This window comes from Myxozyma melibiosi (assembly GCF_037950935.1).
Source record: "Myxozyma melibiosi strain Phaff 52-87 chromosome Unknown BZA70scaffold_1, whole genome shotgun sequence".
Taxonomy (NCBI): domain Eukaryota; kingdom Fungi; phylum Ascomycota; class Lipomycetes; order Lipomycetales; family Lipomycetaceae; genus Myxozyma; species Myxozyma melibiosi.
Genome location: NW_027042915.1, coordinates 2,306,001 through 2,327,731, shown reverse-complemented (window position 1 = coordinate 2,327,731; position 21,731 = coordinate 2,306,001). Strand labels below are relative to the sequence as shown.

The following is a 21,731-nucleotide window of genomic DNA, read 5'->3' as shown; positions in this document are numbered from 1 at the left end:
AAAAGCTCAAGTTACCCTTTCCAATCCACTACCCTCGCAATATCTTCAATATAAGCGGACCTGGCCCGTTTTCCGACACAAGAGCGTTTTGGCGCGATTTTGTCGGCTATGATTTTGAGGTCGAATGCAACAAAACCAACAGCGGACGAATTAACTCGGCGTCGCTCAAAGTGGTGTTTCCGCCAGAATTAAGACTTACTCCGTTGACTATCAAGCTGGATCGAAACTTCGTAAAAAAGGTATGTCTGCTGATCGGTCCAATCTCTTTTTTCCTGTCGCAAGCAGGATTCTGAAGCTAACTGTTTTGCTTTATCTTTGATAGGATGACGCCACTTCTCAATTGTTAGATGAATTGATGAAAGGACTCATCAGTGGCTCGTACACCAACATCACTCTGGCAGATCTTTTGCTTGGTGGAAAATACTGCAACTGGTCTTGTGTTCCCAAATATATTCCAGAGGCTTATCTCCTGAAGGATCGCAGAGCAAAGCTTGACGTTCTCAGTCTCTGTCTCCGATACGGCTCGGTTCCTCAAATGTCGAGTCACGTGGAGAAAAACAAGTTTCTCGTGACGCTTGCTTGGCCTGAGCAGGACTTGTCTCTCTCTGTGAAGATGCCCAGTCTTCAGCGTGCCGAACTTGCTTGCTGCTCGACCTTCAAGCTCATGATTGAAGACCGCTTCAAGAAACAAAACCGCGAGACCGTGTACCTGCACGATCTCTACCATCTCGGTGTCGCCAACGCGCAGATGTTTGTCGAATTCGCGGCTGGTCAAAACGGACAGGCGGTCGAGTACACCCCGAAGAAAAGAACCGGCAAGTTCCATGGCGGTGAGGTCTACATCAACCGAGTCTTGGTCGGACAGGTCACAGGAATGCACGCCGCCAAGGACGCAGAAGATGCGGCCTATCTTATTGCTGCCTACGTTGTCAAGAACGGCGATCCCGAACTGTGGGAGTCGTTCTTGAAGGCCCTGCTGAGAGGACATGGCCAGATCGTGAAACCGACGAGTCCCATCTCCGCGCGTGTCAATAGCAGTACGCTGGGATGTTTGCGTTCGACGGCGAATGAAATCAAGGAGCTTCTTTATCTGCTTCAACCTCATATCAAGAGTTTGAATCAGATGCAGCATGATCTGGCAGACAGAGGAGACGACGCCGTTATGCCAGCCAATTTTAGCGAGAAGGATTTGCGGGAGAAGGACGAGTATCTAAAGAAAAGACTGGAAGAATACAACACATCCACGCGAGCGGAAAGCATGCGGAACTCCAGGGCCGAACTGCCTCTTAATAAGTACAAAGAAGAAGTTCTCGAGATGATCAACAACAACGATGTCTGTATCGTCGTCGGTGCCACCGGTAGTGGAAAGTCGACCCAGGTTCCCCAGCTCATCTTGGACGAGTACACCGCTCGCGGTATCGGAACCCAGTGCAACATCATGGTCACCCAGCCTCGTCGAATCGCGGCCACGTCTGTGGCAAACCGTGTCGCGGCCGAGAGACTTGATCGCATCGGACACTCTGTCGGATACATGGTCCGTTTCAACTCGTCTCCGGCGGCGTTCGGAGGTTGCATCAACTTTGCGACGACCGGAGTGTTGCTTCGCCAGCTGCAAAACTCACGGTTGGATGTGTTCAACAAGCTCTCGCATATCATCATCGATGAAGTGCACGAGCGATCGATGCTGACTGACTTTTTGCTCGCTATCCTCAAGCGCCGCATGATGGAAAAGAGGAATGGCAATCCGGATATTCGGATGCCAAAGCTTATTCTTATGAGTGCTACAGTCAACCAATCCATGTTTGCCAAATACTTTGAGCAGCTCGGGACCCCGTGCCCTTCGATTTCGGTCCCCGGCCGAACGTTCCCCGTCAAGATGAATTACCTCGAGGATGTCGAGCAATATTTAGGACCAAAGGACTATCAGTTTGTCATGGCTGCTTCTGACAAACGATTCGACCATTACATCCGCAAAGAGAAGAATATCGAAGTCCCGTTGGATCACAACGGAGAGCCGATCATTTCTGAGTTGGTCGAGGAAGAGCCCAAGTCTGTCGATTGGGAAACCGTGGGCAGGTTTGGAAACCAGGTGCTTGCGGAACCGTTGGAGGACAACAGCTTTGTCCCCACCTTGCTCATCGCCCGGCTGGTTTCGAAAATCATGAAAAACGAACCGGGCGGTTCGATCTTAGTTTTCTTGCCTGGTCTCAGCGACATGAGATTGGTCGAGAAGGAAATCCTCCAGAATGAGCCCATGCTGTTCCGTGACCAAAATAGAGCGCGTTTGTATTCCCTCCACTCGAGTATTCCGGATGCGCAGAGGTCTGTGTTTGAAGAAGTTCCCGAGGGCTGCCGCAAGGTCATTCTCGCGACCAACATCGCCGAGACCTCGATCACGATTCCCGAGCTGAGATACGTCATTGACTCTGGAAAAGTGCGCGAGAAGAAGTACAACCACGCGACCCGCATCACCTCTTTGCTCGTCGACTGGACCAGCAGGGCCAACATCATGCAGCGAAGCGGTCGTGCCGGTCGTGTGAGCGACGGTGTCTACTTTGGTGTCTTTTCAAAGAAGCGCATGGCCGTCCTGCCCAGGAACGAGACGCCCGAAATGCTGCGCTCTGATCTGCAGCAAATCTGTCTCGAGGCCAAAACAGTCAGCAAAGACTCGATTGAGAATTTCTTGAAGGACGTCATCGAGCCGCCAGCTCCGGAAGCGGTGCGCGGGGCGATAGACTCGTTGAAGCGAATGTACGCTCTCACGCCTGCCGGCGATCTCACGCCCACCGGCAGATTCTTCTCCGCCCTCCCACTCGACCCTAGTATTGCGCGCGTGCTGCTGTTCGGAGTCTTGTTCCGCTGCGTGGACGCCGCGATCATTCTCGCGACCACGATGGTCGAGTCGCGTATATTCATGAACCACAACAAAGACGACCGCGAATCGATTCACGAGGATCGTCGGAAGCTGGCGGACGGTGCCCGGTCGGATCACATGGTTATGGTCAACGCGTTCCGGATCTGGCGCCGGCTGAACAGACAGAACGCGATCGCGGCGGATAAGTTCTTGTACCAGCACAAGATCCACGCGCCGACGATGCGGAGAGTGATGGCGACGTCCGAGCAGCTCTGTGTCATTCTCGAGGACCGGAATATCATTCCCCGAGTCCCCGCGAAGGAGCGCGATAAAACCCTGCTCGGAATTCCGGCGCTCAACTCAAACTCTGACAACCCGGCGATGATCCAGGTGCTGGCGTACGCGGCCACGTACCCGAACGTCGCAGTGCAGAACGGCGCGCGATTGCTGACGACCGCGTCCGACAGCAACGCCATCATCCACCCGGGATCTATCAATTTCGCCTCTGGAATCTCCAGTCGCTACAGCGGCTCGGTCACGCCCGAGACTAGGCTGAAACTCAACACGTTGGTTACGTTTGGCGAAAAAGTGAAGCCCCAGGCGTCTGGCTCCCAGGTTTCGCTGAGGGATGTGTCAGTGATCTCGTACCTGCCTTACATCCTTCTCGCGCACAAGGTGCAGCTCGACGGACAGGTCTTGATTGTCGACGATTGGCTGAAATTCCTGTTTTTACCGGGTTCCACCCCCGCGCTAATCTTTGATCTGAAGCGCCGACTCGATATCGTAAGTACCTTTCTCTTTAATTATCCTCCTCAACAAACACTGACTTTATAAATCTCTACCAGCTTATGCAATACCTTTCCTACGAACTCTGCAACGGCGAAGAAGGCCGCATCATGACCGAGGAAGAAACCAGACTGCTCCGCAACTCTCTCCGCGGCTTGATATTTTTGTTCGAGTCCGAGACCGATCGGGGGGAGTACAACAGAAGGCAACCAAGGTCGTCCGACTCGTACGGAGACGCTCCTCCCAACCAGAGTTTTGATAAGACCTTGCGGGATTCGGCAGATTATTACACTTTGTAAGAAACTGAGGTGAACGTTGTTCTGATACGGTAGTACCTAAAAGTTGGCGAGAGAAGACGAGGTGTGAGAGAGTGTTGATTATAGAATATCTCCGGTTTCCCTTTATTTATTGTTATCATTTTACTTTGTTTATTTTGTTTTATATCTCTTTGTATATAGCCTTGATTATATTTTCTATTATAGACTGCGCAAAGAAATTCTCCGACGTCTGCGATTGGCACCACTTCTAAGTAACTTGACATCCAAGAGTCTAGAACAGAGAGGAGATAGTGTAGGCGTATTTTACACGTTTGGACATAGGAGGTCGTATTTGACAAGCCGTTTGATCTATGATAAGTTAGCAGAGAAACACACAAGAAAGAAACACCACAACTCACATCAGAAGCCGAAGCCGTGACGAACTCGCGCGCCTCAAGCGCGACCCAGACTTTAACCATCGACGAGACCGACTGTCCGGACAACAGGTCAGAATTTCCGCTCATGGCCGAGATCGCGCCGAGTCTGCGCAGGATCGGCAGCGAGCTCTTGAAGATGTCGAGGTTCGGATCGAGTTGGCGGCCGATGCCTTCGAGCAGGAGGACCGAGAGCACGACGTTGACAAAGTCGCTTTCCATGCGCACGTGGTGATTGCGGATCATGCTCAGGACTTCTTGCAGGATATCGCCGATCTTCATGTTTCCGAGCGCGAAAGTCTTGCTCTTGACGCCTAGCAGTAGGCGTTGCATGCGCAGCGCAAAGACTTCGCCGTTGATGACCGTCTGCGGCGTTCGCGACCGCTCAATCATCAGCTCGCCCGCGCGGTAACCATCAAACGTCGCGAGTGACGTAAACAGGTCCAAGAAATTTCGCCGGTTGACGGCGTTGAGTTCGGTGACGAGGCCGGCGTCGAGAAAGACGACTTGCGGACGGTACCCGTCCTCGTCGAGTTCCTCGAGCACGTGTCTGAACTGAGCCGGGTCGTCGATCGCGAGCAGGCGCTTTGTGATTGCGTTTGTGGCTTCGATGTCGAATGACAGATCGCGGTTGAAGAGCTGGTTGAACTTTTGGTTTGCCTGCATTAGAGACTCTCGCAGTTTCGGCTTCTTCACGAACCGCACCATTATATTTCCCGGATGCAGATCGGCGTGGACAAAGTTGTCGATCAGAAGCATGTTTAGGAACGCGTTCAGACCCATGTCTGCAATCTCCTCTTCGACCTGTCCACGCCCGTCGGACGGCAGACTTAGCAGCCGATCCATGGGGATGGCAGGTACGTACTCCTCGATGAGCACGCGTCTGGCGTCCATGTTGGGTAGAATCGCAGAGTACGAGACCGGGAAGTGGATGTTTTCCCGATTGTTGAAGTTGCGCTGGAAGATCGCGAGGTTGGTCGACTCGATTCGGAGATCCATCTGTAGCTTCATCATCGTTCCAAACTGCTCGACCTCGCCCGGGAGTGATAGCCACTCGATCGTCGGGATCTTGTCGAGCACCCAGGCGAAAAACTCCATGATTCGTAGGTCCCGATGCACGCGGGACTCGACATGCGGATGTAGGACTTTGACCGCGACCCAGGCATTCTCGCGATCCTTGGGATTCGGCACGCTCTTCAATATATCCGGCGACAGTTTAGCTCTGTAGACCTGCGCGATGGCGCCGATGCCGAGCGGCTCCTCTTCAAACTCCTCAAAGATGTCGCGGAACTTTGCGCCGTGGAAGGCGTCCTCGATCGCGTCGATGGTGACGGAGAGCGAGTGCTTTTTGACGCTCGAGTGCAGCTTTGACATTTCGATGCAAAACATGCGCGGGAAGATGTCGGTGCGACTGGCGGCCCACTGGCCCAGTTTTATAAACGTCGGGCCTGCGCTCTCCATGCTGTAGATCAGTAGTCGGTACCACCACAGTGATCCGGTCGTCTCGGTGTCCGAGTCTTTGAGTTTCGAGCCAAACAGAATCGCGGGGGACGTGAATGCGACGGGAAGGAAGATCAAGACCAGGTGCGCGAAGCGGACCCAGGTGGCTATGGAGTCGTATATGCTCTCAAAGACTGTGTAGATCTTGCGGAGGGAGGAGTTTTGCGGGATACTGTTGTCGTGCTGTTGCTCGTCCATGTCCTCCGAGATCGAGAGAAGGTACTCCTCGCGCGTCTGGTACGCTCGTGAATCCTCGTCTACCTGCTCGAGGGTCGGGAATGACTCTTGGACAGCTGCTGCCTCATCGCATTTGATAGAGTCGGGTAGGAAAAATAAACCGAGCGCGACAAGACAGGCCCCGCCAGCGAGCTGCTTGAATCGCGTGTTTGTTCGTCCTGAGATCGGGGTCGTTGATTGTGAGGTGCTACTATATCTTCTTGATCCCGAGCTGTACGCGCTGTACGCACCCGACTGTTTGCTGACATCTATAACACTCCTAGCAATCACACAGCATCCACTAGTGTCCTTCCGCGCAGCCTGTCGCCGCGCGTGTAGCTGTCCAGCCGCGACCGAGAACGTCCGCTGACGAGCAGGTGCAGATCCCAAGCCGGCGAGGGAGGAGCAAACCGCAGTCAGCGGCAGGCGCGGCGGCGAAGATCCCAGTATCGGCTGCAGAAGATGGCGGCACAGACGGGCCATTGCAGGTTGTTGCGGTTGGCGGGAGAGAGAAAGACGTGCTGGCGAACGAGAAGGCGCGACGAGAGGCGGTGAGGAGGATCAGTGGTTGATAGCAGTGACGTTGTCGATCAGCGAAGGCCGCCGCACGCATATTTATGATTTCTGGATGACCGAGAGAGTAAATGGCAATACATACAATACAATACAATACAATACAATACAATACAGATGGAAGTATGGAGGATTTAATTGTATGTACAAAAGTAGTGATATCGTGTAAAGCAGCAGAGACTAATTGCAGGACAGGCAGACTGAGAGACCAGACAAAGCACTGATCTACTTCCGTCATCATCCTCAATCCACCCAGGCTATTCTGTCTTCATATGTCTTCACAGCTCTTCAAATAACTCTTCAAATATCCGCCAGCTACGAGTCGACGTCCACAACGGACCTGCACCAGAAATAAATGTAAAAATATATTACAAAACCAAAGAAAACTCGTAACGAAATGACGCCAGACGAATTGATCCCAAGTATAGACAAGAACAGGGAAAAAGAAGAGAAAAGAATTGAATGAAAGCAAGCGTAAGAGGCCGATTGTGATGCTACTGGCCTCGACAGGTTGTTTGTAAATGATTTTTGTCGTTGTGTTTGCGTGAATGATGGGATAGATCAGGCTGACTGGTTACTCTGTCGCTTCCTTCACTGGCTCCGGGAGTTGTTGAGCATTTCTCATCTCGTCCTGTAAGTCGTATTAAAAAAGCAGATTAGTAAAAGATAAGGTAGAGAGATCTACAAGATGTAGATAGAATACAGAAATCAATTCCACGCACCATTCGTTTCCGTTCTTCTCCATCAGCTTTTCTGTATTTGTGGTTCAAGTAGAGCATGCGGAAGGTGAACGCGGTGTAGTACACTAACCCACAATCTTCTGTTAGCAAAACATCCCAGAAACAACACCAACAGATTCAATAAACAGGCAAACAGGCTGCAACATACAGGTTCCGCCGACGAGCGCGAGCACAGTGCACCGATGAGCGATATCGGTCGCGGTCACGTACCACGGCCGGACGTAAGCCCTTCGGCGCATATTTGGACCAGGACGTGAGCGGGGAGCAACCATTGTGTGTGATTTTGTTTATGAGAATGAGTTGAAATGGAGGGAAAGAGATATAAAAGAGGAAGAGTCGACTGATTTTATGCGCAGAGGAGCGAAAAGTGAGCTCTGCTCTATCGGCGCCGCTCTCGAAAATATTTGGTGCAACCTGAATTGTGCACTTTGCGGCTTCAAAGCTCACAACAAAACTGCCTTTATGCTCCACACTTTGACGAAAATTATTTTGGAACTCGCGACAACGCTCTGCACCTCTCCGCACAGCTCTTCTTCACGACAGAATTACACCACACAATGGCCTCGTGCGTATCGTCGCGAACATGCGCCAGTCGGGCACTTACCCGCTGTCTGCAGCAGCAGCGGACACAGCAGCCCTCGCGCGCAATTGCTCGCCGCAGTCTACACTCGACGCGGCCGGCGTCCTTGGATTTGCTGCGCCATATCCCGTTCCTGAGACCGGCGAAGCCGAAGGAGACCCAGAAGATTGCGCTTGACGAGGCGGAGAAGGAGGAGATGGAGGCGGTTGGGGAGGCTACGGGTACTGCGGTGGCAAAGTCGACTGAGACCGACGGGGAGGAAGCAGAGGAGGTGAGCGAGTACGAGCCACTGCATCTCTCGGAATTCGTGCACCGCGTGTCGAAAATCAAGCCTGTTCCGGTCAAGGGAGTGCAAAACATCCCTGACAACGCATACAGAGGCGTCAAGTTGCTCGAGATTGGATTACCGGCCAAGAGCACGAACTGGAAGTCGAAGCTGAACGGGTTCAAGGCCACTATCTGGAAAAACGGCTCGCCGATATACGACAAGGAGACCGTCTACAGAATAGCGCAGATCGCGGTCGGCGTGCAGCTCGGGCTGGTCGACATCAAATGGCCGGAGAACGACGGCGTGATTGATCCGAAGCAGAAGAAGAAAGTTGTTCGGCGCGAAAACAAGTTTGCAGATATTGCGATGAGCGCCTCGGTTCCCTCGATCAACGCGAAAGACTTCCCGCTCGAAAACATAAACACGCGGTTCGAGGTTGCAAAGAAGCTCGGCCAGTTGACTGGTCGGCCGATTCCTGACATCGTGCTCACTCATGCAAAGAAGGTCAACGACTTTTTGAAGTACTATGACCAGGACAGCAAGACCCAGGAGAAGTACGGTCTGTTCCAGTTGGATCCTTACAATCCCAAGACGACTAGGCTCTATGTCAATCCTGCTGAATTCGTGGGTACAAACGTCAAGATCACGTCGTGATCTCTCGTTTGTTCTTGATTATGTCTCTGTATATAGCTATTTGTGTAATCATATTAAATATTGATATGTATTTCTAAGCAAGCAAGATCACCAAATGCATGAAAAAAAGCTAGACGTAAAAGAGAAAAAACCGATTCCAAAGAAAGCAATTGTGTATACGAAAAAGTAACCGGGAAATCGTGAGAAAAAACCACTCGTAAAAACTGATAGGAACTGAAAAATAGCGCCCCCGTCGACCAACAAACACAGAAATAAAGAAAAAAAAACAAGCACCATTATCGCACCGAAGCGGATCGAATCAAGTCATTTCGTAAAGGGAAAAAAAGACAAATGCAAAAAGCAAGTGACACCAGACATAGAATGGAGAAATCGTAAAGCAACAACAGACAAATCTAATGTGATAAAGAAAAAAAGAAATCATTTGGGTCGTTCATCAAAACATCGCAACTTGATTGCATGACAATGTTTTGCTCAGATTAATCTTACAAATCACATGCAGCGCCTAATCAGAGTAACCGCGCTTGGCCGCCTCCATCTCGTCGAGGGAGTCATAGTAGTCGGTCTCGACGACGGTCTCGATGCCCGAGTCGTTGAAGGCAGGGGGCGGGAACGGCATGTTGCAGTTCGCGGTGCCGAGGTGAGGGAAGTACTTGCGGTAGGAGAACCAGGCGACGAGAGCGCCGATGACGGCACCGAAGATGATGTCGGTGACGTGGTGACGGAAGTCCTCGATGCGGGAGATTCCAATAAGCGCAGCGCCAAAAAGAGGCAGGAGGGCGAGGAAGGCGCGGAAGAGCTCGGTGCCGGGGTGGAAGACCTTGAGCTGGCCGGCGACCCAGGCGGCGAGCCAGCCAAAGCCGGCCCAGCCGTTGGAGGAGTGGCCGGAGGGGGTGGATCGGAAGCCGTCGTAGAGGACCTGGAGGTTTGGGTTTGTGCAGACCTCGATGCCGACGAGGCCGTGGAGGGGCGTGCCGGGGGCGGGCATGCAGCGGGCGATGAAGTCCGGACGGAGACGGCCGATCATGTTTTTGAGCATCTCGGTGATGAACTCGGTGAGGATGACGGAGAGGGCGAGCGAGAGCAAGGAGACGTTGAGGACGTGGGCCCAGGCGGGGTTCTTGCGGTGGAGGAAGGGGGTGAAGACGACGAGGATGCCGACGGAGACGACGGTGGTGTAGATGACGCCGACGATGGAGGGCACGCGCTCGGTGGTGGCATAGGGATGCTGGATGGAGGGATCGTCGAGGGTGAAGAGGTTGAAGAAGGGGTTCATGTTTGTGAGGATGATGAAGCCGCCGAGGAGGAGGAAGACGAAGACCCAGTCCATGAAGTAGGCCTTGTGGAGGAGAGGGGCCGCCTTTGCGACATGGTGATGGGCGGTGCGGAGGGAGTACATTGTGGTGAAGACGACGGTGATGGACGAGTGTTTCTGTTCGGGTCTGCTTCTCTTCTCTGCTTATTCACTTGGTCAAATAGCAAAAGTCTGGGCCCGGCGACGATCGACAACTTATAAACCGCGGGCTGCTGCTCGTAGAATGTGGACAAAAGGCTGATAGCGGGCCGATAGCTGGTTTCTGCTGTGGGGAGGCTGCTGAGGCGGTGACAGCGTCTTATCGCGCAACGTGCCCTTTCCCTCATTGGCCCGGGCCCGGCACGTGCCCGCTGCCCGGTCAGGTGCGCGCGCGGTTGGTCGAGGAAATGTTGAAGAAGTAAACATTGAATTGTTGATATTCAAACTGTTGAAGATATAAGAGATAATAGGGCATATAATACTAGAATAGTAGTGGAATTACTGACAATAATCCACTGACCTCACCAACTTCACACCCCATGGACTCCCTCTCCTCCGCCTTCCCTCCTCCTCCCGCCGCCTACACCTCCTTCACCACCGGCTCCCCCCGTCCACAGCCACCGCCCCTTCCCGGCCCACGCTATCGTTCGTTCGGGCTCACATGGAATGTACGTCTTCCTCTTCTCTGTCTCCCTTCTTCTATCTCTTCTCTAACATCTCCAGACAAATGACGCCCTTCCGCCCCTCGCAGCCGCCGGCATCAAAGAACTCTTCACCACCTCCGCCGACGCGTCCGACCCCGCCTACCGCGTCTCTGAGCTCTCGACCCTCACGCGCTCCCTCCTCATCAAATACCTCGAACTCCTCGGCGTCATGTCCACCGCCCCCGAGCTCTTTCCTCCCCTAGTCGAAGACGTCCGCACAATCCTCCTCAACATGCACCATCTCCTCAACGAGTACCGCCCCCACCAGGCCCGCGAATCGCTTATCCTGATGATGGAAGAACAACTCGATCGGAAACGCGCGCAGACAGAGGCTACAAAACTCGCCTGCGACCGCATGGAACTCTTGCTCTCGTCCCTCACCGCGCCTTCTCCGACTGATGAAAACTCAGACACCACCGCTCCTGATCCGCTCAAAGATCATCAGATCGACTCCGCTGCTCTCGCTGTCCACTCCGAGTCGCCTGCTGCCTCTGCCCGTCGTGCTGATCTGCGCATCTGGGCGGCTCTGTCTTCTCAGCAGTGACCTCCCTTCTACTTCACATTGTACATACACACTTGACTTTCATTCATCGGCGATCTGGAGTTCTTCTGCTACCTTCTTCTATTTGACAATCGGCAATATATTACAACTATTCAAACTATCCTACCCTACCAAAAAATTTCATATACAATCAAACAGAATAGCAGTCAAAGCAACTATAATATAAACACTCAAAATACAAAAAAACGCCACCGGTAGTTATAAACAAGATATAAAAATTGTACAATATGAAATTCCTTCTCAACAGTTTTTGACATTACCAGTGCTGCTTTATAGACACTTTATCCTCTGTAGCTCCCTCCCACCGCTTGCACCTGCCCGTAGTAGTCTCGGTACAGCGACGGCTCTTGTGGTCCGCTATTATGCACCGCGGGTTGTACCCGCGCCTTAATATGATATCGCGCTGGTACCGAAGGTGCCTGAGCTACAATGTACTGCTGCTGATGCTGTTGCTGTTGCTGCTGCTGTTGCTGCATCTGCTGTAGTTGCTTTTGTTGTAGTTGCTGCTGCTGCTGGAGTTGAAGCTGTAGCTGCAACTGCTGCTGCTGCTGTAGTTTCTGCTGCTGTTCTTGCTGCTGCTGCTGCTGCTGCGTCTGATTCGCGTGCAAATGCGCATACTGCATCGTCTGCTGCTGCTGCACTACCTGTCGTTTCGCACGCGTGCTCTGCTGCTCCTGCTGCTCATGCTCCACCTGCTCTCGCTGCTGCCGCTCGATGATTTCGAAATACGTCTCCTGCTGCGCATACGGGTTCCTTGTTTTTACCTGTCGCGGTCGCACATCCGACTCGTCTCTTTCTTCCACTTCGTCTTCGTATTCTGATGGTGGTAGCGCGTACTGTAAATCTGTTAGTACATTCAATCCCCCTACACTTTCAGCTCATCAATAAAACTCACATCATCGTCGTCCTCCGTTGGATCATAGTATCCCCCGTACAGCTCATGCTCCTCAAACGCGTCCACATAGTCCCCATCCTTCACTCCATACGTCATCTCATCCTGTCCGTACTCGTACAAATCAGACGGACGATATCCCCCTCCGTAATACTCCTGCTGCTTCTGCTGCTGCTCAAACTGCTGCTGCTGCTGCTGCTGAAAGTACAAGCTATCCTGGTTGATCGTATCCAGATATCCGTACATGAAATTGCTCAGCAACACCTGCTGACACAGCGGCCGCCGCGGATTCGCAAGCTTCAGGTGCGACAGCCGGTAGATCGCCCGCTCGACGTGCAACGGAAACCGCGTGTAGTAATATGGTCGCTCGTACTCATACTCGTCCTCTTGTTCCCCGCCGTTCATCCGCGGACCCATCCTTCGCCCCGGCGATCGCGACGGTGAAACACTTCTCGACCGCCCGTACGGGTTGCCGCTGATTCCGTACAGCATAGAGTCCGAAATCACAGACGAGAGTGAGGATGAGGACGACCGCCGATGACGCACCTCTGTAGGCATCAGTTTTGAGAAATGCGACCGCTGCTGCTGCTGCTGTTGCTTTGCCTCTTTATTCTTCCTGTTCATGCGGAAAATATTCGTGAGCTTGCTATCCTTCTTCTTCTCCTCCACACTCGAATCCGTGCTCGACGAATCTATCGAATTTCGCGAATCCTTCGCTCCCAAGTCAACAGGCATGCTCTGACTCCTCGTCGGCGTAGAGAAAGATGACGCCGACGCCGACGAAAAACTGGCGACTTTCTTTGAAGTCGAGCGCACGGCGTCGTTAAATGACGATTTAAGACCCCCGCTGCTACTATTGCCCTCCTTCTCCTTGTCGGACGTGAAGAGACGCCCGAAGCTGGCTTTGATCGCCGTCGCTTTGTTGCGCTTTTTGTTGCTGTACCTTGAGCCCTGCGAGTCTGTCGAGATATTGTCGAGAGAATTCCGGGTCGCGGGTTCGGAGCGCGGAAATGGTGCTGGAGATTGTGATGACGCAGGAGGCTGTAAGGAAGGAGCTGCAGTGAGCGGGTGCGGACGCGGGTAGTATCCCAGGTCTTCATCCGACGACTTTGCGAGACTCCGAGGGGTAGTCGGATCTTCAGCAGCGGCCACAGACGCAACCAAGTGCTCGCCCGTCGGCTTTTCGAGCTCGTCGAATTTCCATGTGTCGTCGTCAAACTCGAGCTTCAGTTTCCCATCTTCAACCGTAACGTGCTGAACGGCGGCTGATGTCGCTGCGGAGGTTTGCAAGATACCATGCCGCGCCTGCACCGGAGGAGACAGATCGACGGTGTCCTGCTGGATCAAGCCCACTGCCCGCTCATAATCAGCGTCATCCACACTTGCCGTCGCAGAAGACGATGACTGACTGCCTAGCTTCCTCAACGTATGTGTCGATCGTCTTAAACCCCGTCCATTAATCCGGCTCGAGATGTTGGCATCCGCCGCAGGAGAAACGGCCGCTGTCTCGCTTTGTTGACGCACAAACGGCATCCCAGACGGCGACGAAGGCGGCGATCGCGCCTGCAATGCATACGTCTCAAACAACTCCAGATCCGAGACCGTGACCTCGACATGCGCCTTCCGTTCCTGAAGCACGTCCGCGCCGTCCTCGTACCCGGCAGGCGTGTCGCCCGACGTGTCGATTTCGCGCGACAGCTTTGATTTCCGGCGCACGATCCGCGAGCTTGAAGATGACTGCTGACCCGCGTTTGGGATCTGCAGCGAGTTGCCGTTCGTGCTGGACGGCGAGGACTTGCGGTCTGCTAGTTTTTGAATCTCGGACACGCGTTCTTGTACATATGTCTTCCATTCTTTCGGGGCTAGAGCGGGGTGTAAGTGCGCGGGTACCCAGAGCAGCGGTTGGTCGTTTGATTTGCCGCTGTTGCCACTTCCTGTGGATGATATCGATTCTTCGTCGTCGCTGTCGGCCGCGGGCGACGACGGACGTATGCTGCCAAACGACTGTTGTTGAGATTGCTGCTGCTGCTGTTGTTGTAGTTGTTGCTGTTGTTGCTGTTGATTTTGCGAAATGCCCGGTAAATCCGGGTCCGAGGCCGCGGATACCTCGAACGAGAGCCGCTTGAGTGCCTGGATACTACTGCGTTCCTGAGCAACTACTACCGAGGGCTCGTCGAGATCGATGTTTTCGAGCGGCATCGCGCTTCCGAACGGCGTAATGACAGTCAGCTGCGGCACCGACAGACTCGATATCGGACTCACGCTGCCGGCGGAGTCATTGTGGTTCGCGGGCAAGGAGACCGAGGACTGCTGCGACGAAGATGACCGCTGACTGGCTCTGTCTCGCTCGTCCTCGTCTGATTTTCGCGCGGCGGCGGGGATGGCGAGATTGGCTGCAGCTTTGGAATCGCTGCGGGGAGGAATTGACGAGACCTAGAGGTTGTGTGAGTTGTTGAGTTGCTTGCTAGAAGAGGAGGTTGCGCAGAAACAGAAAAGCCCCTTGACGACTCCGTAGGCTCGGCGCGTGTAGAAATAAAACCGACAGAGGCACACGGTCGGAAGCGGTACGGACGACAAACTGCGAAAAAAACAAAAAGACAAGGGTAATGGAACAGCAACGGACCTCCATGAGAAACTAACCCGGGGGGTTGGTTGTAGCCGGGCAGACGAACTGCGTGCTGAACAGACGCGCCAGTGAGTCGCGGGAAGCAGAGCGGAGCCAAGCAAACCCGTTGCGAAGACAAAAAGAGTGAAAAAGGCACAGGCCGGCGACAAGCACGCAGTAAAAAGTAATATAGATGCTCGCGCGGCACCGGGACAGAGTAGACAAAGAGAGAGGGACGGCGGAAGAGGAGGAAGAGAGCGTGTGGGTGGAGGTTGTTGATGGTGACAGTTGCGGGAAGAGCCAAGACAAGCAAAGACCCAAAATGCGCGTGAACGCGCGACGGATTCTTCTGTGACGATCACACGCAAGTCACAACTCACGCCGACGGGCTTCTTTGCTTTGTCGTCTGCTGCTCGGCGTTTTGGCTGCGATGGAAGAGAAAGAAGATTATTTTAAACAAAAGTCTGGTTTATTCAACAGTCTTTTCGCAGCTGTGCTGTTCTTGAATTCACTTCCCACGCGGCCGGAACCACGTTGTTTACCGGCCCTTCGTTCTCTACGCCCGACACCGGTCTGGCAGGCTTGCGGCTCGCTCGGCTGCCAGCTCTCTCTCAGTCCACGGCTCAGCTCATCTTATCTTTTGAGCTGTTACTCGGACTGTGAGCGTTTCTAGAACAAGAGACTCAGCGTGCTTCACGTCAAGTCAAGTCAGGCCCGATCTCAGCTGTCTGCAATCACTGTTCTGCGCCAATAAATCCTCTCTGCTGTTCATCTCGGCACTCGCGGCATCCGTCGTAGCCTCGCCCTTTTGGATTTTTAAAGCATCTGCTTCTATAAGTCGTTCATTCCACTTCATATCCGCCAACCGCTTATCAGTCACCACCACCGTCTTGCACATATCCAGGTATATGTCATCCTCGTTATCCAATGCGCGATAAAAAACAACTCAACCAACAATCCACTCACTCACTCACTGGAACCCCCCGAAAACAGCCTTACCCATTCTAAGCTCCATTATTAAACCCAATAAACCCCCAACCCGATGTGCTTACTCTCAGTAGCTTATAGCGGCCAGGATAAATTTTTTTGTTTAAAATGCCTTGGTGTTGTGGCGCAATGGTGAGCGCATCGGATTTCGGTTCATAATCGAAATCAAATTTTCCGAAGGCTGCAGGTTCGAATCCTGTCAACATCGCTTTTTTTTGTTCTTTTGGATTTTTTTTTGTTGTTGTATGCGATTAATAAAGGGTCATGTTTTGCAGAAGAAAATAGTAAAAGAATCTAGACTTACAGACTTACAACCATCTCTGTGAATTTCATGATAAACCAATATATTCTCATTACAAACACCGCTAAACACAATCACAATGAGCACTAATAACAAACAAATAAAGATAAAACACCTACTGCAAGACATATATCAAAGCATGTCTGCTGTACAATTACATTCAAAGCAAACCATGATGATTATCGACAAAAACAACGAATAATAATAACATAACAGTAATGACATCACGACAACAGGAACGCGCCTGAGCCTTCCTCCACCGCTTTCATCACCCGTTCCCGAAGCTTCTCCTTTGTGCTATAGTTTGGCATCTTCAAGTAGTTCACGCACGTCATCACGCTGGGCAAATAGTCGTCTGGAGAAAACGGCGGCTCGCTCGGCTTATTCACAATCGTAAACGTCGGCAGCAACGCTTTGAATCCACCAATCGGAAGATTAGGACTGCCTGTAACAAACTGCAAGAATGCTCGTCGCTCGTCGACCGTGAACTCGGCCATGATCTCTAGCAGGTTCTGTACCGTCTTGCTGCTCATCGTAAACCCGTGATCTGCCTTAACCGAATCACACAGCGCTATAAAAATGAAATTAGTCAACTTTCTTTCTAGAAAAGAAGTATGCAAGCGCCACTCACTCTGTAAAGACCAATCCTCCTCGACCTGTCCGCACAAAATCACGAGCTCCTCCGGAGTAAACGAACTCATCGCCGCAAACGAAAACACAGTCGAGAACCCTTCGCGGAACGCATTGATCTGCTTCTCCACTCCTGATCCCAAAGTCGCATCCAGCACGAGCTTGACGTACTCATCAACCGTCTCCATCGTCACGTACTTATCCATCCCGCCTTCAACAAGCTCGTACTCTGGGTATCCAGGCAACGTGAAGTCAAGCGTCAAGTCCTCAACCGACACATTGTCAATCTTGTACTCCCGAAGAATCTCGCGCTTCTCCTCCTCGGTCGTCGCCTTATCGCTCATCACCTTCGCCCGTGCTTCAGCAAACTTCTCCAGAAGCTTAAGCGAACTCGCCAGCTGCCCATCGACTGCGTTCATTACTGCAATCGACGGAACAACTGACTCCTGCCGCGCCGCAAAGAATGTCGAGTTGAATTTGATATCCAACAATCGCGAATCGATCAACGCTCGTCCAACAAACTGTCCCAATACTTTAAACATCTGCAACGTTTTCTTGCCTTCTTCGGTTTTCAAGTATTCCTCGCTTAGAGGCCGGGCATACAGTCCATGTTTTCCAAACGCAAACTCACTCTCCGGATCAGACTCGTTCTCTCGCCACATCCCCAGTTTCTTCTTTGCAAACTCGCGTGACACCGTAGCGTAAAACTCAAGAGTCGGGCCAAGTCCCGTACCGACCTCATCAAAATATTCCACTTCAAGAACATTCTGCGAAGATCCATACAGCTCCATCACCCGGATCGCGCTCAGCAAAATCTGCGATCTCGAAATTCGTACTTTCTGACGCATGTTCCGCAGAATCGGGCCTCTAGAACGGCTGTTGTAGCTCGAACTACTATCGCGCCGACCGAGCCTTCCATTTCGTGCTTGCCACTTGTTCAAAAACCGGTAATGGCCAAACGATGTAGACTGTAAAAACAGCCGACGAGTCTCAAACGGAAACAGGAACGGATAGTGTCTCGTCAAGTCGCGACCCCAGTATGGAACGCACGAGCTCGCAACTATCACCGCCTCCTCGAGTTGTCGGTTGAGCTTCGACGTCAGTTTACTGTTGATGAACTGCGTAGTCGGTACCGGCGACAGATGCGCCCCTTCGGCGTCTTCAGCAAACAACTCCTTCACGCTTGCATTAAGCTTATGAAGGATTCGAAGCAACTGCAACACTGTAAACGTAGCCTCGTCCTCTTTCAGCGACTCGGGCACATCTTTGAATTGCTCGCCATACTGCAGCGCGTTCGACTCCGAAACCGGTGCGGGACCCGCGGCTTTGGAGTACTTTAGAGTATGTGGAATGTCTAAAGAACCCCTCGCAAACACAGAGGTTCCTGCATATTTGTGAAGCGCGGCAACGACCGTCATGTCGTGTGGTATGATCTTGCCATTGCTCTTAAACTCCACATGCCAGTCCCGAGGAGCCGATTGCAACGCCGATGAGTACGACTGCTTCGGCGTCAGCGTGCCCGTAGCTCGTAACAAGCGATCTAGGGAAAGACTAGCGCGTCTAGGTCTGATCTGCGCTGCAACAGGCGATTCAGTCGGGGTACCGTTTCCGGATTCGGCAGCGGGCGTTGCGGCCGAGTCACTCTCCTCTGCAGTATTGGATTCATTGGTGGTCATATAACCTTCAAGACGATTAACAACTGACTCGCTCGCCTCCCACGAGTTTTTACCGTCCTCTGCATCAGCCTTGTCTTTGTTAGATTCATTAGCTGACGAAGAAGCCTCTGCTTTTGCGGTCGTCGTCGAAGATCCTTCACCCGCCTCATCACTGTCGTCACCTTTCTGCTGACCATTGCCTTCTTCGCGTGAAGAGTTGTTTGCAGAGGCCGCAAACGACGCAAAAGAGGGAAACGAGCTGTTGAGCAGACTCGAACCAGACTTGAACCGACCCGTAGGCGTTCCGGTCGCCCTGTCGCCAATGCGAACTCGGAGATAGTCATCTAGAGTCTTCACCGTGGAGATCGCGGGGATAGAGACGATCATTTCGGCGCCTTCTCCGTCGGCATCGTCGCTGCTGAGTCTCAGGCGGACAGGTCCTGACATTACCTCGATCGGGTTCTCATTCGCATCTATGACCGGTGTCAGCTATCACTTCTACTTATCAATCAACATAATGTAAACATACCAGGAATACCAGCCGTAACGACCTCGAACTTCTCCAGTCTCATTAAAGACTCCTGAAGCTTGCTGATCAGTACGGCGAATGGCGAAATCGAGCTTCCATCTGACTTCATGAACGCCTTCATAAACTCTTTTCTGGAGGCCAGCTTTTCTTCTTCAGTAGCGCCCTCGGTCAGTAAAGACAATAGAGCCTTCACGATCCCAGAGTGCACGAGCTCATAACTCGAAATGCTCGTCAAGGCCTCTGTATTGAAATGAGTAGCGAGCTCGCCAAGCCATCCGGCAAGATCCTGCCCTGCTACCAGCTTGCTGGAAAACATGCGTAACTCATTCAACCCAGACTCGGCATCAGCGCCCGACCTCGATTCTGGCGGCCTGTATTTTTCAAGGAATTTCTGCGCAAAAGTGGAGATCCAGCTCTCGAGCGAGGACCGGTAGTGGAGGTCAGATGAGGAGTAGCGGTTGCGCATGGACGAGAACTTGGACTTTTCTTCCTCTTCTTCTCCATCTTCTTCCTCCTCGTCCTCGTCCTCATCACCGTCTTCGTCTTCGCCCTCGTTATCGTCATCGCGCATACGCTCATCCTCGTCTTCATGGCCATAATCGGTCTCCTCGTCATCATAGCGCTCCTCAATTGCGATCTCACTGCCGCAGTCAGTGCCTTCGTCAGCGTCGGCTTCCGGCATTCCCGCATTACTCCCCGGGCCGTTCTCTGCCAATCGCTCGATCTCGGCCATGACTCCCTCTCGCTCGAAATGAGTCTCATATATATTAGGGAACCGTCGGCGAAGAACGTCCGCGATGAGAAGACCGGCCACGACGATGCTTGGCTGCTCTTTCTGAGCAATGATCGACGCCAGAAGAGAAGAGAACTGGATCGTCTTCAGGCCCTCATACAGAATATCGCCGTCGATGTTCAAAAACATTCGAAGAAACGCGGTAACAACCTTCTGTCTGACATTCAAATCAGCAGTGCAGGAGTACACATCCAGCAAGACAGGCAAGAAGATCTTGACAAACCGCCGCACTTGTGGCTGGCAAGTTTTAAGAATCTCGGCTCTCTTTGCGTTAGCTTCCGGTGTACCGAAATTCAGCATGTCCATTGTCTCCATATACGTCGGACTCTCGGCTAGATCCTCTTTCTGGATACCGGGAAGCAGCTCACAGATTACGTTCAAAGTTGCTAATATCTGATCCTTGGGGCAGTGAATAACCGCCTGCATGACGAAAATACTGCTAGCTTGGTCATCAGGCTGGGACTCGGCAGGCGCAGAAACACCGGTAAGAATCTGGTACAAGATGTCGACCGCTCCCATCTTTAGCATAGTTGCGGAAAGCTCTGGTGATGCCTTTGCACAGAACGAGAGTGCTTTCAGGAAGTACGAGACAGCAGATGGGCCGACGACGTTGCTGGGTCCGGGGATCATCATGTCCATCATCTTCTGCAGCAAGTCCGAGCTCACGAGTTCTTCGAGCTCAGTAGGGTGATGTCTGAAACTTTCGATAAGACGGGCTACACTCAGACAACCTTGCTCCACGACTTTTTGATCGGTGCCCATCAGAACATTGAGGAGGGTCGGCATAACATCGCGGACTGTGGGGAAGCAGCTCACTGGAATGTTTCGACTGCAGTTTGCCGCTATTGTCACTGCTGTGCGTTGCACGCTTGTAGCGAAGAAGTCCAAAAACATGAGGCAACCTGCGAGACCGCCTTCCCGAGCCACGATGATCGGGTAGTCCGCTGAGATTACTTTGAGGGTCTGCAAATCGATGTTAGCATTCACGTTGCATAACAGCAAGTAAAAAATAAAGAAATGGAGGTACTCACGTTCAAGGCCTGCTCGGCCAAGTCGATATAGTCAACCTCTAGTAACTTTTGACACAGAACCGGAACAGCTCCGCTGTAGGCAACAATTCTTGTGGTCTGTGGCAATGAGTCCATAAAGTTTGCCAGGCAACGACAAGCGATCGAGACCGACTCGGGGTCGTCTTCACCGTAGATGGGACTAGACATGATGTCGACCAGTTCACGCACAATCTGGTCCGACGAAAACCCAGAGGAAAACATGTCCTCTGTAGACATTATAATCAGAATGGACAGCTCGCGAAGAGCGGCCATACGAATGTCTGGGTTTTCGCGTTGCTTCAGGTTCAAGAAGAGGTCTCTGAATCGCATAGACAGCTCAGACATCATACCACCCATTCCGATATCAGATCCGGTGACGTCTTGGGGGAAGAGCATGGAGATTCCGTTAGCACCAGAGCCCGCCATTGCGAATGAGTTCATGGATCCCCGGTCTGAGTCGTCTTCTTCCTCTTCCTCGTCATCGTCATCGTCGTCATTGTTTCCGTCGTTCTCACTCACAGCAGCGGCACCGCTTCGACTGTCAAGGCCTGTTTCGTGGTGATCGTCGTCTTCTTCGGGGTCGTGAGTACCCCTGAACCCTTCGCTATAGCTTCCTGTTTCTTCTTGGTCGTCATCGCCATCATCATCTAGACCAGCCATCAAACTAGCAAGAGTGTGATGACGGCTTGGCGAAAATCCGCTCCGCTGTCCGGGTGCGCTGCTCTCTGCGGCCTCGGCAGCCACGGCAGCCCGCACGCTCTCGAGATCCATCAGCTCTTCTTCGAGGTCATGATGGCTTCGGGCACGTCGGCCGCCACCAGAAGCAGGCGTTCGGCTGCTTTTACCCTTGCTCGAACCCGACTCTCTTGAC

The 21,731-nt window shown here is 52.5% G+C and overlaps 9 protein-coding genes and 1 non-coding gene across 10 annotated transcripts; 4 read left to right on the top strand and 6 right to left on the bottom strand.

Annotated features, from left to right (window-relative positions):
• The first annotated feature begins 131 nt into the window (after positions 1-131).
• On the top strand, positions 132-4,257 carry BZA70DRAFT_31461 (P-loop containing nucleoside triphosphate hydrolase protein). The gene is made up of 2 exons (XM_064915020.1): positions 132-3,637; positions 3,700-4,257. The coding sequence occupies exons 1-2, from the start codon at positions 356-358 to the stop codon at positions 3,937-3,939; spliced, it is 3,522 nt and encodes a 1,173-aa protein (XP_064771003.1). The 5' UTR covers positions 132-355; the 3' UTR covers positions 3,940-4,257.
• On the bottom strand, positions 4,057-6,625 carry BZA70DRAFT_272618 (atypical/ABC1/ABC1-C protein kinase). The gene is made up of 2 exons (XM_064911692.1): positions 4,317-6,625; positions 4,057-4,266 (listed from the first exon to the last, which is right to left on the bottom strand). The coding sequence occupies exons 1-2, from the start codon at positions 6,528-6,530 to the stop codon at positions 4,222-4,224; spliced, it is 2,259 nt and encodes a 752-aa protein (XP_064771002.1). The 5' UTR covers positions 6,531-6,625; the 3' UTR covers positions 4,057-4,221.
• A 76-nt stretch (positions 6,626-6,701) lies between these two features.
• BZA70DRAFT_272615 (uncharacterized protein) lies at positions 6,702-7,719 on the bottom strand. Its single transcript, XM_064911691.1, has 3 exons — positions 7,509-7,719; positions 7,343-7,425; positions 6,702-7,251 (listed from the first exon to the last, which is right to left on the bottom strand). The coding sequence occupies exons 1-3, from the start codon at positions 7,630-7,632 to the stop codon at positions 7,195-7,197; spliced, it is 264 nt and encodes an 87-aa protein (XP_064771001.1). The 5' UTR covers positions 7,633-7,719; the 3' UTR covers positions 6,702-7,194.
• A 155-nt stretch (positions 7,720-7,874) lies between these two features.
• BZA70DRAFT_272614 (uncharacterized protein) lies at positions 7,875-8,905 on the top strand. The gene has a single exon (XM_064911690.1). It carries the CDS (start codon positions 7,918-7,920, stop codon positions 8,860-8,862), a length of 945 nt encoding a protein of 314 aa, XP_064771000.1. The 5' UTR covers positions 7,875-7,917; the 3' UTR covers positions 8,863-8,905.
• On the bottom strand, positions 8,906-10,446 carry BZA70DRAFT_272613 (phosphatidic acid phosphatase type 2/haloperoxidase). The gene has a single exon (XM_064911689.1). The coding sequence runs from the start codon at positions 10,256-10,258 to the stop codon at positions 9,365-9,367; it is 894 nt and encodes a 297-aa protein (XP_064770998.1). The 5' UTR covers positions 10,259-10,446; the 3' UTR covers positions 8,906-9,364.
• On the bottom strand, positions 8,907-9,247 carry BZA70DRAFT_31414 (uncharacterized protein). The gene has a single exon (XM_064915017.1). The coding sequence runs from the start codon at positions 9,136-9,138 to the stop codon at positions 8,950-8,952; it is 189 nt and encodes a 62-aa protein (XP_064770999.1). The 5' UTR covers positions 9,139-9,247; the 3' UTR covers positions 8,907-8,949.
• Positions 10,447-10,534: 88 nt separating the features above from the next.
• Positions 10,535-11,551, top strand: BZA70DRAFT_31416 (MED7 protein-domain-containing protein). The gene is made up of 2 exons (XM_064915018.1): positions 10,535-10,821; positions 10,877-11,551. The coding sequence occupies exons 1-2, from the start codon at positions 10,693-10,695 to the stop codon at positions 11,399-11,401; spliced, it is 654 nt and encodes a 217-aa protein (XP_064770997.1). The 5' UTR covers positions 10,535-10,692; the 3' UTR covers positions 11,402-11,551.
• Positions 11,551-15,143, bottom strand: BZA70DRAFT_31434 (uncharacterized protein). The gene is made up of 4 exons (XM_064915019.1): positions 14,935-15,143; positions 12,315-14,744; positions 12,163-12,255; positions 11,551-12,129 (listed from the first exon to the last, which is right to left on the bottom strand). The coding sequence occupies exons 1-4, from the start codon at positions 14,938-14,940 to the stop codon at positions 11,701-11,703; spliced, it is 2,958 nt and encodes a 985-aa protein (XP_064770996.1). The 5' UTR covers positions 14,941-15,143; the 3' UTR covers positions 11,551-11,700.
• An 875-nt stretch (positions 15,144-16,018) lies between these two features.
• On the top strand, positions 16,019-16,111 carry BZA70DRAFT_t16. The gene has a single exon. It is a non-coding gene; the product is annotated as a tRNA-Arg (tRNA).
• A 317-nt stretch (positions 16,112-16,428) lies between these two features.
• BZA70DRAFT_234383 (HECT-domain-containing protein) lies at positions 16,429-21,217 on the bottom strand (the record flags this gene model as incomplete). The annotated part of the gene is made up of 4 exons (XM_064910292.1): positions 16,429-16,775; positions 16,836-18,962; positions 19,019-20,774; positions 20,843-21,217. 4 exons carry the CDS (start codon positions 21,215-21,217, stop codon positions 16,429-16,431), a joined length of 4,605 nt encoding a protein of 1,534 aa, XP_064770995.1.
• Between the last annotated feature and the right edge of the window lie 514 nt (positions 21,218-21,731).

Excerpts from the sequence above, each read along its gene's own strand:
- BZA70DRAFT_31414 (XM_064915017.1), bottom strand. The coding sequence starts at position 9,138 with ATGGTGCTTGTTTTTTTTTCTTTATTTCTGTGTTTGTTGGTCGACGGG.
- BZA70DRAFT_31416 (XM_064915018.1), top strand. The coding sequence starts at position 10,693 with ATGGACTCCCTCTCCTCCGCCTTCCCTCCTCCTCCCGCCGCCTACACC. Across the intron at positions 10,822-10,876 it reads CGTTCGGGCTCACATGGAAT|ACAAATGACGCCCTTCCGCC; the intron begins GTACGTCTTCCT and ends TAACATCTCCAG.
- BZA70DRAFT_272615 (XM_064911691.1), bottom strand. The coding sequence starts at position 7,632 with ATGGTTGCTCCCCGCTCACGTCCTGGTCCAAATATGCGCCGAAGGGCT. Across the intron at positions 7,426-7,508 it reads CGCGCTCGTCGGCGGAACCT|TGTACTACACCGCGTTCACC; the intron begins GTATGTTGCAGC and ends ATTGTGGGTTAG. Across the intron at positions 7,252-7,342 it reads GAGAAGAACGGAAACGAATG|GACGAGATGAGAAATGCTCA; the intron begins GTGCGTGGAATT and ends TACGACTTACAG.
- BZA70DRAFT_31434 (XM_064915019.1), bottom strand. Across the intron at positions 12,256-12,314 it reads CAACGGAGGACGACGATGAT|TACGCGCTACCACCATCAGA; the intron begins GTGAGTTTTATT and ends ACAGATTTACAG. Across the intron at positions 12,130-12,162 it reads TAAAAACAAGGAACCCGTAT|CGGCAGCAGCGAGAGCAGGT; the intron begins GCGCAGCAGGAG and ends GAAATCATCGAG.
- BZA70DRAFT_272614 (XM_064911690.1), top strand. The coding sequence starts at position 7,918 with ATGGCCTCGTGCGTATCGTCGCGAACATGCGCCAGTCGGGCACTTACC.
- BZA70DRAFT_31461 (XM_064915020.1), top strand. The coding sequence starts at position 356 with ATGAAAGGACTCATCAGTGGCTCGTACACCAACATCACTCTGGCAGAT. Across the intron at positions 3,638-3,699 it reads TGAAGCGCCGACTCGATATC|CTTATGCAATACCTTTCCTA; the intron begins GTAAGTACCTTT and ends AATCTCTACCAG.
- BZA70DRAFT_272613 (XM_064911689.1), bottom strand. The coding sequence starts at position 10,258 with ATGTACTCCCTCCGCACCGCCCATCACCATGTCGCAAAGGCGGCCCCT.
- BZA70DRAFT_272618 (XM_064911692.1), bottom strand. The coding sequence starts at position 6,530 with ATGGCCCGTCTGTGCCGCCATCTTCTGCAGCCGATACTGGGATCTTCG. Across the intron at positions 4,267-4,316 it reads TCACGGCTTCGGCTTCTGAT|ATCAAACGGCTTGTCAAATA; the intron begins GTGAGTTGTGGT and ends AACTTATCATAG.